At 37.7% G+C, this 22,878-nt stretch overlaps 1 protein-coding gene across 1 annotated transcript in view; it reads right to left on the reverse strand.

Annotated features, from left to right (window-relative positions):
• The window catches only part of Pde1c (phosphodiesterase 1C), a 360,829-nt gene that overhangs the window by 90,072 nt on the left and 247,879 nt on the right, over positions 1-22,878 (reverse strand). The window contains exons 9-13 of the mRNA XM_004626577.2: positions 20,987-21,087; positions 16,750-16,878; positions 12,893-12,994; positions 12,113-12,233; positions 638-719 (exon numbers count right to left, since the gene is read on the reverse strand). Coding sequence (XP_004626634.1) covers positions 638-719; positions 12,113-12,233; positions 12,893-12,994; positions 16,750-16,878; positions 20,987-21,087 — 535 coding nt within the window. The remainder of the gene's footprint in view (positions 1-637; positions 720-12,112; positions 12,234-12,892; positions 12,995-16,749; positions 16,879-20,986; positions 21,088-22,878) is intronic.

The raw sequence follows: 22,878 nt of genomic DNA on the forward strand, positions 1-22,878 counted from the left end.
AAAAAATATAATAATAATAATAATAATAATAATTATTATTATTATTATTATTATTATTGAATGACTTCAGATTCTTCAGTAGTATAGGTAGAGCACTGGTAGCTTCTCCCACACCTGAGGATTTCAGTGATGCTAAATATTGGTGATTAGCAGTATAGAAATTATCTTTTTCAGAGTATGCATTTAAAAAGTTAGAGAGGGAGGAAGAAAAGGAGAAAATAAGAAAGCAGGAAGAAAATATTTTAAAAGAAGAAAAGCAATCCAGAGAACAGGTCTGCCTCGACACAGGTCTAGAAGAAACAACAATGATGGGAAATACCATGGCAACTCTCGGTACTACCTGCCAGAGGCAGAGCCTGAAGCAGAGCATGCCTGCTGGAAGCGACACTTAAAGTTGAAGCCTCTTTTATACTTGCAGGTAGAGACAGAAAAACCAGAATGTCCCTCTAGAAACCTGCTACATTCTAGAGACAAGAATGAAGGGGCTCCATCATCCCAAGCAGCTACCACCGCAAGCACAGAGGGTGGAATGGAGCTGGTGATCCTTTTCCCAGCCGAAACTCCTGGGAGTACCTGAGCTTCCTCCTGCAACCTCCCACCTGGTGCTTCCTCCGGTAAATGGCTGGCAAACACATACCTACTTGAGACTGAGCGACCATGGTAGACTTTCTGTCACACAGAGGTGAGAAGGGCAGCCCCAGCTCTGCTTCTCTATCACCCTAGAAAAAACAGAAGGTCATAGTAAATAAAAAGCAGCGGGCTGAGTCACTCAGTTTATTTAGCAACTTCAGCTGCCACATAGGCCACTGGGCTTTATTTTAATTATTACAATTACATTGTACAATACGTCCTTATGGGGCCTGCTCCTCTGCATAAAGACTCCAGGAAGCCGAGCCCTCTGGGGCACATTCATTCCGTCCAACTGTGAAGGCTCCTGCTGCTGTGAAGAAAGCCTCATTGGGCAGGAATAGCTGCTCTGTGGAGAAGCAGGCAGCAGACCAAGTGTTCTATGGTTTGCAGCCAACACTGTAATCTGAATTGCTGCATCTTCCCAAGGTTGCCTCTGTCTACCTGTGACCTTTTTGTGGCCACTAACCCCTCTCAAGTTATGGGTGGGCAGTACCCAAATCTAAAATCCAAAATGGACTGATTTGGCTTTGTGTCCTAAAGCTGCCTAAAGTCACATAAAACTGGATGAAGTACTTCTATATTCTTAGCCCCAGGACTCAGTCTGTAGTGAAAAGTGCAGTAGAAAGAACCAGAGAAGCTTGGCATGGTGAAGCCTGTCTGTGATCCCAACACTCGGGGAGGGTGCTGGTGAGGCTGAGGCAGAAAGGTTACACCCAAGCATGGGAAACTGAGTCTTAGCGAGGCCCTGTCTTAAAATAAAAAACAAAAAATAGTTTAGGAGTTTGCCTCAGGGTAAAGGTCCTGAGTTCAGTCTTCAGTTTAAAAAACTTAAAAACAAAATTGACAGCAATAAATAAAATAATACATTCTCACCAGCATATTCCTAGCGTCTCTCAAAACAGCAGTATAATAAATGCAATAAGTGAGTACTACAGAAAGCCTGTTGGTGGAGCTGCTAAGTATCTAACTAATTCATTCTTTCATATATTTGTTTATTTATATTGTGGAGTACCAGAAAGTGAACTCAGGGCCTGCATTACTTATTAGTGCTTTTTATTGATTTTTTTAAAATTATTTTTTGAAATGTCAATAAAAAGCCCTAGAAGCTGGCATGCTCAATCTGATGAAGTAGAGTGATTTAACAGGGGCAGGAGTCCTGGAGTCCATTCCAACAACTGACATGTTTCTCTGCATTCTTATGTATAACAATAAAACATAAAGTCTGTGAAATAAGATAATAAACAGAAAAGCAAGATTAAAAAATAATTTTTAATTCTTGTTTTTCTTGAGGACATGTTGGCAGTACGTGTTTCCATTCCTTGGAGGGAGTTGGCACCCATACATGATACATTTTAATAATATTTATCCCCCTTTCCCCTCCCCTCCTCCATCTCTTGGTCCCCTTCCCATTTGTAAAGACCCATTTCTCTAATCCCTATTATCTTCTCTGTGCTCTTTGTTCGTATTATGGGTTTCTCATATAAAAGAAAACATGTCATATTTAAGCTTGCCTGACTGATTTATTTCACTCAACATTATTTCAAAAGATGGTCTCACTAAGTTGTCCATATGGGACTTTCCAACCTCCTTCTCAGCCTCCCAGAGTGCTGGATTACAGGTGTGCATCACCAGGCACGGTGATGGACGTGAGTTTTACAAACATGAACCGGAAGCTCAGTACTTCAGGTACACCTGGAGAAAGGGACAAGATGAGAGATTCTTCTACTAGGCCCAAAGTTGCGCTTTCATTTCACCAAAAAAAAGGAGCCTGCTTTTTACAGGCCTAGGCTGGAGGCCTTCTTTTTTCCTGACTGATATGTGACACAGTAAGGTCACTGTCTCTGCCTATGTCTCTGCCTTGTCACCCCTTAAACATGAAATAATAATCCCAACAAAATATGGTTATCATGAGGATGAAATGAGAAAATTCTGCATAAGTAAATTTTAAAAAGAGAACTATTACTGTTTCTAATTAGGCAACTATGATATTTAAGGTCAGATTTGAAAACTATTCAATGATTTTGTTCCACTTCACATATTCTAATTATAATTACCAGTAAGTTAGTAGTAAATAAAAGGTTATAACTAGCTGCCATCAGAACACACGAAAAAATGGAAAGCTGTTTCTTTTTAAAGCATGTCACCAAGAATGAAGAGCGCCAGCTCACACATGCATAGCCAGAGTCCAACAAGGAGGACAGAGAAGGGGGGCACCTGTGGAAGGTGAACAGTGGGTCACACAGGAGTGGGCATACCCACGGGCCTCAGGCACAGTCCTGAAGTGGCTCTGTTCTTCCTGCACCCTTCTCCTACATAGAATCCCACACCATGGGACACTGGGCTTCTCAGTGTCCAAGTGTGAGCTACTGAGAGCCACTTTCTTAGGGGCATGAGAAAAATGATTTCCTTTTGAGCCATTTCAAACAGAGCACTAGGAAGACAAGGAAGAATATTTCTGACATAAATTCCAGTAATCTAGATAATTTAATGAGATAGATCAGCTACAAAAATGAAAGCTTTTTTGTCTTCTATGTGACAGGGACACATGTTGCTTTGCTGGTACATTTTAATGGGGCAGGTTGAGAAGGTGAGGTGGTGAACATTCATTACTTGACTATGAATGTATAAGCATTAGTTTAGACTTCATAACTGAAAAGTTGCATGGTATTAAGCAACTTCTAACTCCACGATTTTGCTCATACCCTAAGCAATACATCACGTACACCTTCTGCATTTAATTGAGATGAGTAAACTCAACTATTTAATCCACATTTTAAAATAGCTGCGATTAGATTTCCTTTGAAATACAGATACATTTTATCAGTTGAAAGAATGTGCTGTAACTTATTTGGAGGAATGGACATCCAGTGGCGAATCTAACTTGGCAGATCATATAATATATTAAGGCTTCACAGCTACTGGTCCTTGTGGAATTATTCAAACATATTTGTCTTTAATGAAGACAATTAATTTCAAAAAGTTTTGGTTGTTACAAAGGAATTTTTAATTGAATCCTTTTTTACTTGTGGGATAGTTCAGAAAAATAACTATCATTCCTGTGGAGGGTGTTAAGATAGTTCCAGCGAACTAAGTTATATGGTAGGTGTAAAGAAGGAAGACAACGCACATTTGTTGAGTCAGTGAAAAGATTAATTTGTTTAGAAAAGCTCAAGTTCCTTTGGCCTTCCTGGCATTTATGATAGGCAAGTTAGAGCACAGGGAGCTGTTCCCTGAACTCCCTACTTTCTCCTTCACGTCTGGTTCACACAGCAGGTCTACAATACCTTGGCCCTCTTCTCCTCAAGGTTAGATGATCATAGAGCAAGAGAAGACGATTCCATTATGCTAAACTTGCATGGATCAAATCTCCTGTACCTCCTACTTCTATGCATTGAGCCTCCCTCTGCTGGCTTCATGTAGATAAGCACTTTTGGAAGCCTTACAGGCAGCTGTATCTGCTTACCAAAGAACCAATCAAGAGATGATTACTTGTACTTTAGTTTACATAAGTGTAATAAGCTTTCACTAATGTGTACTGTTAAATAATTTGAGGTTTGTTTATTATAGCAGTTATATGTAAGCAAAAACATTTCAAAAGAATCAAGTCGCTTCTGAATAGGAACATCACAGGGAAGATGGCACCTATCAATGTGAAATCATCGGAAGGCATGCAGGTAATATTTCATGTGAGGCCTTCCTTGTGGGATGAAGGAAAAGTAACATGAGAAGCCAAAAAAGAATCATGAAGAGCAAAAGGCAGCAATGTATACATTCTTTCTCCTGCAGAAGAAAGTCCAAATATAAGGTATGAGAAAAGCTTTGGGAAATTGATAAAAGATAGCACAGTAGGTTTCAGACATACTTCTCAGAATCTATGACCTCAAAAATAAGGAGAATGAAACATAGAAATGCAAGCATAAACACCTACAGATTACATGTACTCCTAGCTATCTGTGCAGGAAAACAATCTGTAATCTAAATGAGAACTATATGTGGAAGGACAGCCAAATGCTGTGCATCAAAGAAGGAAAAGGAAAGATATTAAGAGGCTGGATACAGGATAGAGATTGAATTATGACCAACTATACAGCTGCTGCCAACTGCTATTTTGTAAAAGTAATGGCTAACACACACACACACACACACACACACACACACACACACAATCACTTCGGAGGAGCCACATAACACAGTAGGGATAATCCAACCTAGATTAGAATGCTACTGCTTTTGTTTTCCCTGGTATAAATCTTCAGCAAATAGCTGGTTCAAAAAGAACATATTTTGATCTTCTAAATGCATACTGCTTCTAACGTCATATCAATTATTGCTATACTCTCTCTAAAATAAATTTTTGCAAAAAAACAAAAGGTAATAAAAGAAAATGAGAGACAAAGAAAAAAATGTCATAGGATTATCCTGCTACATTGTTGTATGTGGTGCGATTTCTAAATTTCTGTGCAAAAATATGTATTGTTTTTTGATTTAAATTTTAGAATATCCATGGTTGTTGCAAAATAGCAGTTCCATTTTATATTTAGGGTGTTTGATATGCAGACAGATAGTGATGTTAAGCTCAACTGCCTCTGTTACAGGGTAATAATATCATTAAACTTCTCTTCTGGATGTTTAACAACTAAAGTTTGCAGATCAAAAGTTAGAGAGATAGATGGGTTAAAAGGAGAGCCAATTTTTTTCACAAATATGTACATTTATTTCATTAATTAAAATTTTAAAAGAAGGAGATGGAAATGCAACGACCCAGTTTAATCATGCACAATGTATATACATGTTTCCAATTATCACACAGTGAATAAGTTTGCTTACTAAAATAATAACAAAATAAAGAACATTTCATTTGCTACTTGTTGGAATGTAAAGCGGTCACTGCTTTTTTTGTTGATTAGCTTTTTAATCTAGTAATTTTGCTAGATTCACTCATTAATAGTAATAGTGTATCTATAGATTTATGTACATTTTCCATTGTCTCCTATGAGGCCTATACGGTGATCTGTTCTGAGGGTTTCACATCTAACTCCAATTCTTAAGTCTTTCATCGATTGACTTTGCTTAATTGCCCTTGGCACTTCTACTAAAATGCCAGTATTTTGAACCCAGCCCTCCAAGGTCAGTGAGGACTCAGGCCATAAGAGAACCTCTGCTGTGACACCTTGCAACTCAGTGGTGTCCCAAATTTTCTGATCATGGAGCTTATGGGACCACAGAGAAAAGTGATTGATGATGTAGAGTGTGCCTAAGGAGAGTCACCTAGAGAGAAAAAATTATCTCAGGCTTTCACAGTCAAGCAAAGGCCGTGACTCATCCAGATGGCTGACACTGACAAAAGATCTGCAAGATGCTGTACATAGTTCCAGGGTAAATCCTGAAGGGATTTGACTGACCTTGTCAGATAGCGAAAGTTACATTCTTAGTTATATTCTTTAATATAACTTTATTAACTTAACTTGCTTTAACTTGGTCTTAACCATCCAACAGAAAAGTGTAACCACAAGGTATAAAAAATAAAGCTATTAATATGCTGAGCTGTAAAAAGGCTCAAATCAACAACTTCTGACAATTGCCAGGTGTGCTGATAACTCACTACTATTATGGACTATTGGTCTATATAGGGTTATTTTGCTGAATACAAGTACCTACAATCTTTGGACTAGAATTAAGTATGAAAAGGTCCTTTAAAGACTTCAAATACAGCTTCTCTAACTGGAGTGGAACACACATCTCTGACAAAACAAAACAAAAAAGGTTGATATGTTGGAAGCCATGGAAGCTAGGAAATAAATCAAACGTGTATAGGTTGGACTAGGCCTCAGTGCCTAAAGTAAATAAGCTACCTCAGTCCTGAGATAAACATCCTGTCTGGTTACAGTCAGCTACTAGTCACAGGAAACCTTGTGTCACATGTTACTAACTTTACAAAAGTATAAATAAAATACTGTTTTGTTGTGAAAAAATACATATGTATACACAAGATAGTTAAGATAGATATACAGTTACTTTCTCTTAGTTCATGGAGAAGTAAGGTTTGCACTAATATTGTTTGGAGAAGATATCATGTCTACATCTTGTCCTCTGAATAATTACTACAAAGACAACAATATACAATGTATTAATTATTGTACTGTACTACTAACCTATTTTGAAACTGTTTTATTGCTATTTTATCTTTTTTCTCATTAAAATGAATTTTAAAAAGAACATATTTCATTTAAAAGATGGTTAATGAAAATAAAATAAGAAAGAAAGAGGGAGAGGAGAGGATAAGAAATAACATAAAGAGAAAAGGAAAGAGAAAAAAAGAAAAGTAAAAGAAAATGAGAATAAGCATGACAAGAAGAAGAAAATATAAAAGAAAGAAAATGATGAAGAGTGGTAAAAAGAGGAGGAGGACAAAGAGCTACCAACAGCAAACATAAACAAAACAACACACAGAGGAAAAAGTGAAACAAAAAATGTAAAATGGTACCTCTGAGGGGGAAAATAGCTAGGACTGTAATTTAGTGATTGAGCACTTGACTAGCATGTGCAAGGTTCTGCTTCAATCCCAAAAAAGAAAAAGAGAGAGAGAGAGAGAGAGAGAGAGAGAGAGAGAGAGAGAGAGAGATAGAGAGAGGTGGAAAGAGGGAGGAAAAGGGGATGGAGGGAGGCAAGGAATTAGAACGAGAGGGAACAGTTCAGGAACCGAAGCCCGTGTGCGTGTGTGTGCGCGCGCGCGCATGGGCGGGAAGAGTCAGAAAAGGGGTGCCACCAAGTAATGACCAAATTTATTTTTATGAACAGAAAGAAATCGTTTAAATGATCCAAAGCAAGCTCAGAACACTGAGCGCTAACGAAGCACAGGAGAGTTACGGCAAGATCGGTAGCACCATGGCATTCATGAGACTGCACTGGAGGCAGCACCAGGAAGAGCTCTTCTGATGGAAATGCATGAGGGACACGGAAGGCAGGAGTGGGGCAGCAGGCCACCAAAAGGTCTGGACAATTCTAAGAGAGAGAAGAGAGGCCATCTATGCATAGCTGTTGGTCCCAGTAAGAGAACTGCACAAGTGGAAAATGTAGACACTAAATGGTTTACTCAATGTAACTTGAATCTGTAGAAGAAGAGAACATACCACGTCCCAAGAGAAGTTCTTAGAAACAGTAACTACTGTCCCTGGGCTGCTGAAGAAAAACCCTCATTATATACTCTGAATTTGCATAACAGAAATTATTTTCATAAAAGAAATAATCTTTTTTTTTTTTTTTGGCTACTTCAGGCTGCCTTAAAGACGGGTCTGGTGGAGCTTTTATTTTATTTTATTTTTTATTATTTTTTGTGGAACCAGGGATTGAACTCAGGCTCTTGTGCTTGCTGGGGAAGCACTTATTCCACCGAGCCATCTCCCTGGCCCCTGGTGGAGCTTTTAGAGCTGGGAATCAAACCACGGTCCAACGTACCTGACTGCATTTGCCCAAGCCGTGCTCTAAACTATCTGGCAAGATAGTTTATCACTATCTGGCAAGACCCCTGTTTTTAATTTTAAAGAATAAAAAGAGAGAAAAAAAATTCCAAAACAACATGATAGGAGAGTAACAATGGTTAATACGGTACATAATGTTATCTTTAAATTAGTTATTCAGAGTACAAGATATTAGCATTTAACTGTCCAAACAATATTGGCAATATAGCTCAGCAGACTAAGCACTTGCTCAGATAAGCACAGGGCCCCAGGTTCCATCCCTGGCACCGCAGGCTGCGCCGGCCTTGCCCCAGGGCACACTGAGCCCGCAATGCAGTCTGGGCGTGGTGGCGCACACCTGTAATCCCGGCACTAGCGAGGCACATATCAGGAAGATCACCATGAGTCTGAGCTGCATAGTGAGACCCTGCACACACACACACACACACACACACACACACACACACACACACAAATCTACCTTGAGACTGTAATGGTAAGAGAAGTAAATGAGACACATAGCTTAAATACCACATGGTTTCTCTTACCTAAGAAATGAGGACTATAAATAAAGAACCAAATAAAAAAAATAGACAAAAGAAGTAGGGAGATAGAGCTTTCTCAAATGGGAAGATGATCAAGAGATGAAGGAAAGGAAAAAAAGGAGGAGTGGAAAAAGGGCTGAAAAAAGGAATTAAAGTATGTTGCATATATGTATCAACTTCCCACAAGGAATGTAAACATTATCTACTTCAAATATGTATTAATAAATACTCCATTTATTATTTAAATAAAAATATAAAACTTCCAGGTCAGAAATTTATAATAAAGAATATATATATATATATATATATATATATATATATTCACAACTAAAATCAAACATTCTTTTCAGTAGGTATTAATGTGGCTAATTTTAAATGATAAAAGAATCTTGGATTGGCTTATTTAAAAATTCCATTATATATAGTATTTTAAACATACCCAAGCCAAAGTCTTTTAAAAATTAAAAGTAAAAAGATATGTAAAGTCAGGGTTAAGTTCTTAATGTGAGTCGTATTTTAATTCTAGGTAAAGTATTAAAAGAGACAAAGATGTGGGTATTATACAAATAATGGGGAAAACTATACAAACCTAACAGCTATCAAATAAAATAAAATTAAGTAAAATTTTAAAAAAACCTAACAGCTCTCAATATTCAAGAACCAAACAATAATCAGAACTTAAGCAGAAATTAAAGTACATGAAAGGCAAAAATAAGAAAAACACCTGTCATAATACTTCAAAAATTTAAAAGTGTTGAACGATGACATTATCCAGAAGGTAAACATGCCTGGTGTTTTAACATTATACTGTGCACACAGGAAAGAAATACACTTTCTGTGATTGGTGAACATTCAGAAAAGTTGATGGAACCCATAAATGCAAAAGCAAAAATGAAAATAAAACAATTAAGCACCCAAGTAAGAGAGTCAGAAGAAGAACTGAGTAAATTAAAACAGAAGAAATGAGCTCCTGAAATGGAAAGAATACTTAAGGCATTATAAAAAGAAACAATAAAGGAATGACCACAGAAAAGGCCTGTAGGACATAAAACAAGTAAAACTGAAGAAATAAACACAGACACAGAGGAATAAGAAAAACTGGAAGAAATATTTGCAAAATATAAAAATATAGAGCAATAGGAAGGAAATGAGCCCTAACACTCACAACAAGACGTATTTACAAGGGAGGCAAATTCACACTTCTTTAAAGTCAGCTTTTTAGTGAAAAGCACCCCGCAGCATTGGCATGGGTTTTGTAAAATATGGTTATTAAACTGAAGACGTAACATCCTCTTTTAGCAAAGCAGGGAAGCTCTGGTCCATGTGCACCGAGGCTATGTCCCTCTACTGAAATATAACCCAAATTTCCAAATATAATTTTTAAAAAGACTCTATAGTTGCACTGAGATTTCCCATTTGAACTGTCTAATTTAAAATCTATTGTTAAGAGATGAGGCAACATTTCGCCTACATGGGCCACTTACTGTGGTTTCTGACATCCTGGTTAAAATATTAAGTCAATAAAAATAACTTACTGAACTAAAAAATAGTTCCAGTCCAGTGATTCCATTCCCAACAGGCAACACACACACACGCACACACTTCAATATGGTTATTTTCCCATTGCCTCCAGCACATTTTCATTCGACTCCAGCATATGTATATGGGCATGCAAACAAGTTTCTTTTATGGAGAGAAAATGTTCACATATTTAAGTAATTCATATGCACTTTCTCATAATTTATAAAACGAATCACTTCATATATCAGATTTATAGCCATTAGTTTTGATCTATCCTTTGACCACAGACATTATTTCTAGTTGAGAGTTTTATTACAAAAGTTGTATTAAAGAAAACATATGTCAAAGACAGGGGATATTGGAGAAAATTTTCTCATTCCTATTAGAAAATTAGCTTTTGGAAAAATGGTTCATGTCTTTTGTGACGAACGCAGAGTCACCCTCGCCCAGACCTGCAGTGAGCCTCGCGCCCTGCCAGCCCGCACACACGCCCTTGGATTCTCCTTGAGAACTGTGGGAGCCTGAGCAGTGACTCCACAAGGGAAACAGCTGAGTGCAGACCACGTACTTGCTGGTGTACGTACAGAACAGCTTTGGGTGCAGGCGAGTATGTGCCATGCACATTGCTGAGCACCCATGGACAGAGACAAGGAGATATAAGACATTTAACGCTGGAAGGGCCTTAAAAAACTAGCCCAACCTCACCCTAAATCACATCCCCTAAAACAAAAAAAAACTAATTGCAGATAAAACCACAGGGCTCTACAGATGCGATACTACTATCCACTGGCCACCAACTGGTTGGAAATAAAACTACAATAAGGAGTCTCTGGCTTTTGTTTAGTATGCTGTTAACTCTACTTTTGCTTCATTACTGGCTACTGTGTAGCTCCAGAAGAAACAAAACAAATACAGATGCCTTCTACAATTTCTGCATCCAAAAGGGAATCATAAGAATAAAAGTAATGAAAAGAGTAATTCACTTTCAAAACTCTAGTAACCAATGTAATGTGGTTTGACTGTGTTCTCCTAGTTTCATGTATTAGAAACTTATCTCCAAAGTCATATGTTAAATGCAGATGGAGGCAGAGCCTCTGGGAAGTAATGAAAATTAGATAAAATCAGCAGAATAGGGGACCAGAAAGATAGCTCAGCAGAATAAGCGCCTGCCAGGCAAGCACAAGGTCCTGAGTTTGATCTCTGGTACTAAAATGAAATAAAAATAAAACTCAGCACAGTATGGTTCCCATGACAGTTATGAGTAGCTTTATGAGAAGAGGAAAGTAGATCCTTCCTTGTAAGTGTGCCTGTTTTGTGACACCCTCTACCATGTTATCATGCAATAAGAAAGCCTTACCAGCTACCAGCCCCATGACCTTAGAATTCCCTATTTCCAGAACCATGATTTAAATAAACCTATATTCTGTATAAATGATCTAATCTTAGGCATTTTGTTACAGTAACAGAAAGTGTATACTGACTCCTAACTCTGATATGATTCACTTAGTTCTGGAAGTTATATCATAGGCTTGTTCCCTTGAAAGAAGCAACCTGAGCAGTTATGGTAGAGACATGAGTAGAGTTGTTATGGTAGAGTTGTTAGAGATTAACAACTTAATCCCACAGGGCAAGGCCAAATGAATGGCATTTTGTCATGCCATTAGGGGAATGCAAAGGAAAAGAGCTCGTTGAATAGCATTTCAACAAAAGAATACAAGAAGAGACTTTCTTCCAAAGAGGAATGTGTAGTATAGAAATGCATTTTATCATACACTGAGGATCAGAATGTAGGTAGGATTCAACAACACATAACTAGAAACAAAAAACAGCTCTGAAACACCCACTCCCTGAAGAAAATTACTATAATCTCAGTAGTTTCTATTGCAGTAGTACTGAAATATGAAATATGTGATACATCTGATAACAATGGTCTTAACAAACAACACAGCAACAAGGTACCTGTCTGAAGAACTCTTCCAGGAGGGACATGGTCCAGCGGTGGTGCAGGTCCCAGGCCTTGGCAGGATGACTAATGTCTGCTGTGTGCAGCATCAGGGATAAGGCTTTGGGCTTTTCAATCCTGTAAATCCAAGTTACCCAAACACAGGGTGACCACAGTCCTCAGAATGACGTTAAAAATTCTATAAATCATTAGTCTTTGTAATCCCTTCTATTCTCCCATCTCAAATCCAACCTCATTCTGCTAAATGGAGAAAAGGGTATTATTTCACTCTGCTCCTGGAATGCCCATGACCTCAGTTTCTCTGTTTTTGACCTGGGTGCTTCTCACACAAGGCCTTTTATGAATGGCTGCATCATTCAAGAAGACAACAAACATCCAGGAGTCACTGCTACAGTTGTGCTTCTGCAGGATAGAGATCTTCAATAACTTAATTTCCCACAGGGAAGTAGTTCAAGTTCTAATTGGAGAGAACTATTAGCAGCCCTATTATTTATTTCACTTCTGGGGCCGGGGAGATAGCTCAGTAGGATAAGTGCTTGACTGGTAAACTCAGGGATCTGAGTTCAATCCCCGGTTCCGCAAAAAAATAAAAAAAAAATTAAAAAAAAAATATTTCACTTCTAAGAACACACCTAACTTTCATATATAAAATGTTCTTTCCTTCAACATCATTGCTTTATGAGATGCTGAAGGAGATGTCGTAAAGCTGGAGCACAGCATGGACAAGTGCCAGTTCGAACACCTGTAGAATCACATGATGTCACAGTGCCACTTACGCTTCTGGCTGCTGTAGGGCAGTCTTCATCGCTTTGATTTGTTGAAAATGACAGGACATATCAGTAGCCATCACCATCTCAATTACCAAGGTTCGAAATTCCCTTTCAGGAACAGACATAGGAAAAAAAGATGGAAGTAAAAAAAAAAAAAAGGAAAATAAATATCACTTTATTCCTTGCCAATTCTAGCCAAAATCAGTTAATTATTTCTGACATTTCTAATCTAATTTGAGTCTTTCACAAGGGCTTTTTATGAAGAATAAATGAAAGTAAAGGACAGAGGAGACTGATATTTATTAGGAATATTTTACATGGAATGCATATGTAATTTAGAAAATTAACTCTTAGGATAGATTCCAATGAAGCTGAAAATTGTACTGGAGTTCTCCCTTCTCAACTGAGTTCATAGTCATTAGAAAGAATTGATTTGGGGCCAGGGAGATGGTTCAGTGGATTAAGCACTTCCCTGGCAAGCGCAAGGGCCTGAGTTCAATCCCTGGTTCTGCAAAAAAAAAAAAAAAAAAAGAATTGACTTGAAAGTAGCCCTAAAAGATAGGCTGATATTATACTTCAGATATGGGTATTTCACCTACTTAGAAATAGATTTGATATTTTTAAAAAAATTATAGAAAAATTGAGCAGATAATGTTGTTTCTGTACACCCTCTCTCCCCTAAGTATTAATATTTTATATTAATGTGGTACAACTGTTAACACTGACACGCTAATATTGATATATGATATTACTATAATACAGTTTATATTAGGGTTCACGAAGCAGTTCTACAGGTTTTGATAAATGCCTAATGCGGTGTATCATTATGGTACAGCACACTACAGAATAAATTCAGCACTTTAAAGTTCCCCATGCAGCGCCCATCACCCACTGCTCCTCCCACATCCACGGATCTTAGAAAGCCTTGGCCCCCATGACTGCAGAGGTGGACAAGTGCTGAGGTCTTGGGGTCAGCCAGCCAAGGCTCCAGGAAAGCCAACGGGGTGCTTCCAGGGCAGACCAGCAAACATCAAGGCTCAGAAAGAGTCAGTGTTTCAGTTCAAAGACAGTCAGAAAAACTTCTATATTTGGGGAAGGGATTGCTTTTTAGTTTTTCTGTCCATAAATCTGATTAGTTGAGACCCACTATAAGAAAAGGGAGAATCTGCTTTTCAGACCTTATTCATTTATATTGTCAATCTCATCTAAAAACACTAGAAGATAAGGTATGTACTGTAGTTGTTGTGTAGTACTCAGTAAGCATCAGTTACAGCGACACACTGATATTTTTTTCTCTCCTTTCCTAACACTTACAGTCGTCCTTATGCTTCATTATATGGAACATTTCTGCAAATCCCCAAGGCTCTGCTCATTTTAAACTATCTTGTACCTTAACACCTTCAAATTAGATTATTTCCAATATTCAACTTTTCAAAATAACTTTAAATATACTGAGATCCTCTTTTCTCCATCCTGCTATGCAATACATTTCAAATTTGATATTATTTAAATTCTCTTATTTCCTTACTGATTTTTTTTTGTCCTTTTAAAATGAATTACTCACACAGGTATGTCATAACCCAATAAGATTTTGAAAATATATACTTCTAATTTTTTCCATCATTTTTATATTTTGAAAGTCTATAGTTAGAGTGTTTATTATATTGGCTAAGTCTTTCATGACAATTTTTATTGTCAGAAAACATTCTTTATTCTTAGCAGTACCATTTTTGGGAATTTATTTTATCTAGTAGTAGTATCAGCACTGTAGTCTTATCAAATTTAGGTTTTTTTCCCATATTTTATATCTTTTTACTTTGAACTTATTTGTGTCTTTATATTTCAAGTACATCTTTTGTAGCGGGAATGCAGTAGAGCTTGCTTTTTTAATTCATTTTGCATTTACCATTTAATTAGTGTTGAGTCTTTTAATGTTTAATGTAATTATTGATATTGTTGGACTTAAGTCTAGTACGTTGTTTTCTGTTTGGCCTTTCTGCTTTTTTCTCCGCTATAACACATCCTTTGATTTTTTTTTTTTTTGAGATCTTAGTTTTAAAATTTATCTTAATTTATGTAATAAATTTTCTCCTATCTTTAGCTAATACTATTAATTTTTAGTGGTATAATAACATGTATCTTTATTTTTTAGCTTAATTACAGCTAATAATACATCACCTCATATAAAATGTAAAAGTAAATCTTAGAACAGTATAGGTTTACTTAATGCCACTAGCCAATCTTTATGTTGTACACAGTCAGAGATGTCACATTTTCCCCAGTATAAAACCCATGAGATGATATTATAATTTTTTTAACCAAAACAGCCATATGCCCTTAATTCAAATATGTTAAGAAAAATTATCTTTTTGTATTTATTCATGTTTTGCTCTTTTATTCTTTCCTATGTGTCTAGTTTTGCTTCAGAATAATTTCTTTTCTACCTGGAAAACTTTCTTTAGCAAGTCTTATGATATAGTTGTTTTGAGGATGAATTTCTGTATTCCATTGTCAGAAAATAATTTTATTTCACTTACATTCCTATGAGGAATATGCTCATGGGGTAGAGCATTCTGTGTTGACATTATCCTTATTTTTTTCTTTTAATATTTTAAGAAGTCATTTTATTCTCTTTTGGTCTTCATAGTTATTGATGAAAAGTACACAATCATGCAAATTGTTTCCTTAAATGTAATCTGTCATATTATTTTACTCTTATCTTTAACTCTTACCACTTTTATGGCAATTAATGTCTAGGTGTGTTTTGCTTGGAATTTATCAGGTTTTTGTCTCCTGGGTTTCCATCATTTAATTAAAATATAAGTACTGTTCAAATCCTAGTAGATTCAGAACTTTTTAATGATTTAGATGATTTTGAGCATGAATATTTAGTCATGCTTATAGATGCCTACACTGATTTACAAGCTTCTTGGGTGTGTGTGTGTGTGTGTGTGTGTGTGTGTGTGTGTGTGTTAAGCATTTTAAATGGATTATGTTATTTATTATAATCTTGACTGGGACAACTGACCTTCTGGGGACCCTTCTGTCTCTCCCAGACAGAAGCTATATCTCTCCCAATAAATTCTTCCTACTCTTACAAAATAAATAAACAAATATAATCTTGGCTACATTGTAAAACAGATCTATTAACTATTTTTTAGAAATTAAATGTTAAATGTTAAGAAAAGTAAAGATGTTTAATAACTTCTCCACTGTCATACAACTAGTGAGTGATTTGGCACGTATTCACCCCCAGATGTGTTCAGATCCAGAGTCAAACAGTTATCGTTTAGAAAACAGAAGTAATTACAAATTAATTTTTAAAGTTTCAAAATAATTTCCTTAGAAATCTGTAAAACATTATTAAGCAAATGCAATATATTTTTCATAAATGTCTGATGATAAAATTCAGATTTAAAAAGTTCAGTTGAAAGCAACTCTCTGCCTCTTATAGGTTAGGAAGTATCAGTAGGGAAAGCATTAGAAAACAATGCCTCCAACGTAACAGGATTTCAAAAGTACCCTCAGTTGGACAATACTGGATCTTCCCCTTTTCTTCCTTGAGAATTTTTAGTTGAATAAGTTGAGTTGAGCTCTTCAACACAAACTGGTTTCACTTTCCAATTCATCATTATAAGATCAATAAGAAGATGGTAAAAATGGCCACACAATAGTCTTAGCTTTCACTGCCAAGCATTTGAACATTTATGAGAAGAAAAAAGTACAGAAATGAGAGAGACACAAAGAGGGAGAGAGAAAGAGAAATAACAATTGAAATTTGAAATAGGACATTATTTCTGCCAAGGCAGCAGACTCTACCTAGTTTCCTGGTTCCTTTTGAATCTCCCTCATTCTGTGCTTACCTCCAGTCATCCTTTGAGAGGTTGACCAAAATATTCATCTCCTCATCCTCTTGCAGAAGGCGGTAGGCTGCACTCAGATGGTGGTTTTCCAGGACAGATCTATCATTGTACAGAATAGCTGGATCAGACCTGGAAGAAAACATAGAATTGTCTAGGACATCAAATCCTTGAGTTTTCTTCCAGTAGCTTGCACAGGCTAGAAAGTACCAATCATAAGTAAAGCTTTTAATAATTTTCTGGGGGAAAAAAGGAAAGAAAGTATCAGTACTTTTTCTAAAGTTCAGAAATTATTGGGCTGGGGAGACAGCTCATCTAAATACCTGCCTGGCAAGCACAAGGACCCGGGTTTGATTCCTAGTACCACATGCCATGCCAGCACTAGATCCCCAAAAGCACCATGCTGGCCACTGAAACTAGGTGTGGTGGTACACGCCCTTAATCCTGGAGATGGGGAGGCTAAGACAGAAGGATCACTATGAGTCTGAGCTGCATAGCAAGATCCTGGACCAAATAAATAAATAAATAAATAAATAAATAAATAAATAAATAAATAAATAAATAAATAAATAAATAAATTTGTTCTCATGTCATTTGTATCAATCAATCAAACCAACACTATGAATTATAACTAGATGTGTGTAGATACTGTACTATAATGTATGCATGTGAAATACGTGAGATCCAGCCTGAGAATTGTCTGAAAACTGTCTTGTACCAAATCTGAATTATCTTGGCAAAGGTAGTTTTCAAAACCACATAGGTTATGTTAAATTTCCTTATATTTTCTGGAAAAACTTCAAAGTTTGATTTTTATTCAATGCAGTGAAGCCATTGGTTGTTCATTTTAGCTGCAGCTCTCTGAACATAGTATTATCAGTATTTTTTCTAAAGTTCAGAAATTATTGGGCTGGGGAGATAGCTCATCTAAGTACCTGCCTGGCAAGCACAAGGACCCGGGTTTGATCCCTAGTACCACATGCCATGCCAGCCCTAGAACCCAAAGAGTGCCACGCCATTTCAGAAATGGGTATCATCTGAAAACTACCTCTGTTAGTAGCTTGATCTTAAATTTTTTACAAGAGAAAGTCTCATGTGAATGACTGAGGATAAAGGATATGATTATATGATAGTTCTTAGAGATTTTCTCAAAGATCATTCTACAACTGATTGTCACCAGGCACAGGGTTGTATGTTATTTTAATATTTCTAATTTAATGATAGCTTAAATTATTATAGCTAACTTTCTTGTAAAGGAAGCTAAAAGCAGAGCTACATGTGACCAAAATATACACTGTAACTTAAAATTTCCTTCTGAAATATATGTCGAGCTGAAATACATGCTGTTACTTAAATATAGCTTTTAACTTGAATATATGATGTAAATTAGAATTTCTCCCTGAAATATATGCAGTAACTAAAAATTTTTATGAGTGAATCAGGCATGATAAAATAATACAGTGTATACTAAGGCCAAGTATCATCCAATGTAAAGGAGGATAATAAAAACATTAGTCTGTTTGAAGCGAGTGGATGCATTTTAAGAGGTTTAATGGTAGTGTGTCTATTTTTTGTGGTACTGGGGTTCAAACCCAGGGCCTAGTGCAGGCAAGGCAAGAGCTCTGCCACTAAGCCACATCCTCCACCACAGAAAGGTGTCTTTTACTGTAATAAATCTTTAAAATTGTTGTAGCATCCACAATGTTGTTTATCATACTTCATAAAATGGGTATTTAGGGACAAACTATGGAGGACCACCTGGGCAACTCTCCTTGAAAGAGGAGCAATTGTTCCCTTTTATGCTGAGCCTGACCTTATTTCCATGCACTGATATGTTCAGAGCTGGCTAGGACTTTTCCTTATCACTTTAATTGGCTTTAAGCAGTGCATATCAGTCTAGCCAGGTGCTGGTGGTAGTCTTTGAAGATGACAGGTGTGTTTTCCACCTGCTGCTTCCTAGTTTGAGCAGGGATGAAGAGTCAATCCTCTACACTGTCAGCTAGGATCCAGCCTCCAGAGAGAGGCTGACTTCCTACTTTCTGGGGCTTGAAAGATTACACATCAGAGTTGAAGCACCAACCCCAAAACATTAGATACTATTTCAGTTGTATAATGCAGATGACTCTTTCTCCATCTTTCTCTCTCCATGTTGCAGAAGTAAATGCAGGCCTCCTACCTAGCCCAGTTCATGGTACTCACCTACTTCCTACCATTCTCAACAGTCACTCATCCTCAAGCCACTCCTTTCTTCATGAATGAATAAAACCCAGGCTCAGTCTTGGATTGAGGCCTTTGTTCCTGATGGCCATCATCATGGCTGGAGTTAGGACCTCTTGGCTCCCCATAAATACAAATATGCCTTTGTGCCTTTATTCTTGCTATGGGTTGTAGTGGGTGTGGTATTTTGGGATTAGTTCAAGGGGATTCCAATAACTTATCCATAGGATTATGTCCCAGACCAAGATCAGGATCAGGATGGGCTCTCTCAACCCCATGTTTTAAGACAAGAAGCAAGGTCTTGTGAAGAACAGCATTTCCCAAGATAACTTCCACTTATCATGCCCAAGTTTTGGATCTATCTAACACACCTTAAAAGTATTAGGCTTAACATTTTGTCCATCAAATGATAAGGGATATGGTTTCAGACTTAGTTATCTGAAGAGGGATTCCCAAGTACATTGGAGAAAGCTATGTTGGAGATGGCAAATATTTAATTTTCATCTCAAACCAAACTTAATGGAAACCACTGGCATTTTCTACCTTCTACAGAAGTAACATAAAATATGCAAATTTTGACTGACTTTACTATGTTGGATAAGCTAGGTACCAAGGGATATGGAGGTACCAAGGAATGCGTATTTTGTGACACTGAGCTATATTTTACCTCTCAGTTGAGACTGACTTTCATACTGTCCATGGGCAAAATCCATACACAATGGCTTCACCCACCTCCCTCTCTTCTGCAGGTGCTTTTTACACAGTCTATATCCTCAGAGCAAAGGACCCACCCACAACACTAAGCAGAGCTCCTGTACCTGTGGAGCTTCCTGTATTTACAAACACAACAGTCTGCTTCTTTGCAGCTGAGATCATTGTACATGTGGAGGCAGGAACTAAAACTTAAATCCTTTTGTTTGCTTGCATTCATTATAGTTCCCCTCTGAATGGAGATCAGATGATATTGTCTTCTTTCATGTACCTCCTAGTTGAGTATTTAGATAACTAAATACATGTAGATTCACTTAATGAACACAAAGCCATCCACAGCATGCACCTGCTTTATCAAGTGAAATCAGTAAGTACTGATTTGGTATTCAAATCATCCCTGGGCCCCATCATATTCTTGGTCTTTGCATTATTGTCTCTCTGCCTCTGTCAGAGTCTTCTTTAATCATTACTATCTTTAATCCTCTGTCAGGGTCTTCCCAGGTCCATGTCACTGTTTTAAGAGACCATGAAATTTTAGGCCCAAAGAAGGAAGACAAGTTTTCACCTCAAGCAGAAATGACAATTACCTCATATAGCTAGAATTCTGTGTTGAGAGGAATATTAAAGGTAAGTGTAGAGCTTGGGAAGGAAAAATGCCACAATCAACTAGTGATATCAGTTATAGATTAGCAGGTTCAGTGTGGGGCTCTTAGGCCCCTACTTAATATGCCTAACAGAGTCTATTTCTCCTTCTGCAGGATATCAGCAAGGATGCAGAGATCGCCCAAGGAGCAAGTGGCTTAAATGAGACAACCTCGATTCTCCAACCCCGTGCTAGGGATCAGGGCAGGTACTGAACTGAGCAGAGATGAAATCAGAGTGAGCACTGTGTCTCTTCAGAAACCCAGAGATCAGAGACTACAAAGGCTGGATGATGCATTGTGCCAATTGAGCGCTTCACTCATCACTTGTCCTTTCAGGACAGAGTGAACCCGGCCCTCAGTGCAAACTGCCTCACCACCTAGTAGGAATAGAGTATGCATGGAACACACAAAAATAAATACAGCAAGAATTACACTATAGAAAACAAGAACATCCTCCTTAGATCTCTATAATGTATGAGCATCATGAGCAGATGACATCTTAAACCCTAAGCTGAGAGAAGTTGACCAGGCCCATCTTTCATGTTCAGCTCTTCAGAGCCATAAGATAAAGCAACCATGTAAAAGAAAAGGGAAGGACACCTCTGTGATGCCTAAAACTCTATCTCTTCCCCCTCTTCTTTCTTCTCCAAACAGTTCGACATCCTCACCGAGTCTGAATGTGGAAATTGTTGGTGGTTCCGGTGTGTTCATAGTCGTGGATGGCAGCTGAGAAGATTATAGCGAAGATCTCCAGCTCCGTCAGCCAGTTCTAAAAGGGAGATGACAGAGCAATCAGATATTCTGTTTCATTCTCAAAGTTTCAGTGAGCTGACAAACCACCCACGTTGCTGCCTTTCCACCCTGCAGCTGGAAGCTATTGCCAAACGCAAGTTTTCTGACACACAGAAAATTTTATTCCTTGTGAAGTGACTGCAGGACTTAGAATTTGAAAACAGCATGCGAAATTAAGAGCTAAACAGTACTTTCATCCTTCTCAAGAAATCCAAAAGACAACAACCATGAGGACTTTAAAAGACCTCAAGGCATCCTCACACAACTTCCAAATAAACTTTCTAGATCTCTCTCTCTCTCTCTCTCTCTCTCTCTCTCTCTCTCTCTCTCTCTCTCTCTCTGTTTCTCTCTCCCTCCCTCTCTCCCTCCTTCCCTCCCCCACACACCCATGCATGAGTTAAAAATTCCAACACAACCCCAATAGGCACTAAGAGTAACAGAAAATCCATTAGCCATCTGATGACAGGGGGAATATCCACTACAACATGAGGAGAGAGACAGAGAAACCACATTTGGCTCTCTGCCCCATGTGCCCATGTTAGAAGAGGCCTGTCTCCATCCACACTATCACTGGCTGTAGCTCGGTGGTGACCAGATCTGTTCCTCAGACCAGAGGAATCAACATCATCAGTGAGCCCAACTTGTTAAAATCTGTGTTTTACTAAGCTGCTTGCATCCCATTTACTAAACTGCCCAGACAATTCTGATACTCTGCAGAATTGGCTCTCAATTGAGAACCACTCCCTCATTTGTAGCTCTTTCATTGATTCCATTTGCTGGATTCTGTGGGTTCACTAGTGCTTCCCAGCCCTTCTGTCACCCTGACTGTCCAGAGTCCCCACAGCAGCACATTCCTGGCCCAGAAGCCACCCCTGGTGCCCTCTGCCCACTTTTATTACTAGTTCATTTGATGCTCACAAAACTCAGCATGGATGTCACATATGCTACTTTGACACATTGCAGTTGTCACTTAAAATATATAATTAAGTGTGAGAGAAAACAATGAAACATGAACACAAAAATGGAGATGTTATTTCTATAAAACCTAAAAGCTCAGTTCTTTGGACACACACTCAGAGGACTGCTGCCAAAACGTGTGTGACAATCATGAAAACACAGGTGACGAGCATACAATAGAGAGATTCTGCACTTAGTTTGTTTCATGAGTATCTTAAAAGTAACATTTCACTTTTAGAAAATGAAACTAGAAATCTTAGCTATAGACAGGCTTAATGTAAGATTAAAATGGGGGCCAGGGAGATGGCTCAGTGGAATAAGCACTTCCCTGGCAAGCTCAAGGGCCTGAGTTCAATCCCTGGTTCTGCCAAAAACAAAAAAACCAAACAAAAATGTAAGATTAAAATGAGCACTGTTGGGCTGGGAAGATAGTTCAATCCCCGGTCCTGCAATTGCTTGAAACTGGGCATGGCGGTACATGCCTGTAATCCCAGTGCTGAGGAAACCAAGACAGGAGGGTCACTATGAATCTGAACTGCATAGCAAGACCCTGTTAGACAAGATATCATGTCGGCATCTTGTACTATGAATAACTACTATGAAGACAACAATATGCAATGTATTAATTAGTGTAACTGTCCTACTAGCCTGTTTTGAAACTGTCTCCTTGCTATTTTTTGCTCAATGAAATTAATATAAAAATAAACATGCAAAAAAAATACTGAAACCAGCAGAACTCAGAAAAAAACCTAAGGTCTGAATTAAAGATAACTGCATAAGACACATCTGTATGATTTAAATTAACACAAAA

This window comes from Octodon degus, unplaced genomic scaffold (genome assembly GCF_000260255.1).
Source record: "Octodon degus isolate 3935 unplaced genomic scaffold, OctDeg1.0 scaffold00015, whole genome shotgun sequence".
Classification (NCBI taxonomy): Eukaryota; Metazoa; Chordata; class Mammalia; order Rodentia; family Octodontidae; genus Octodon; species Octodon degus.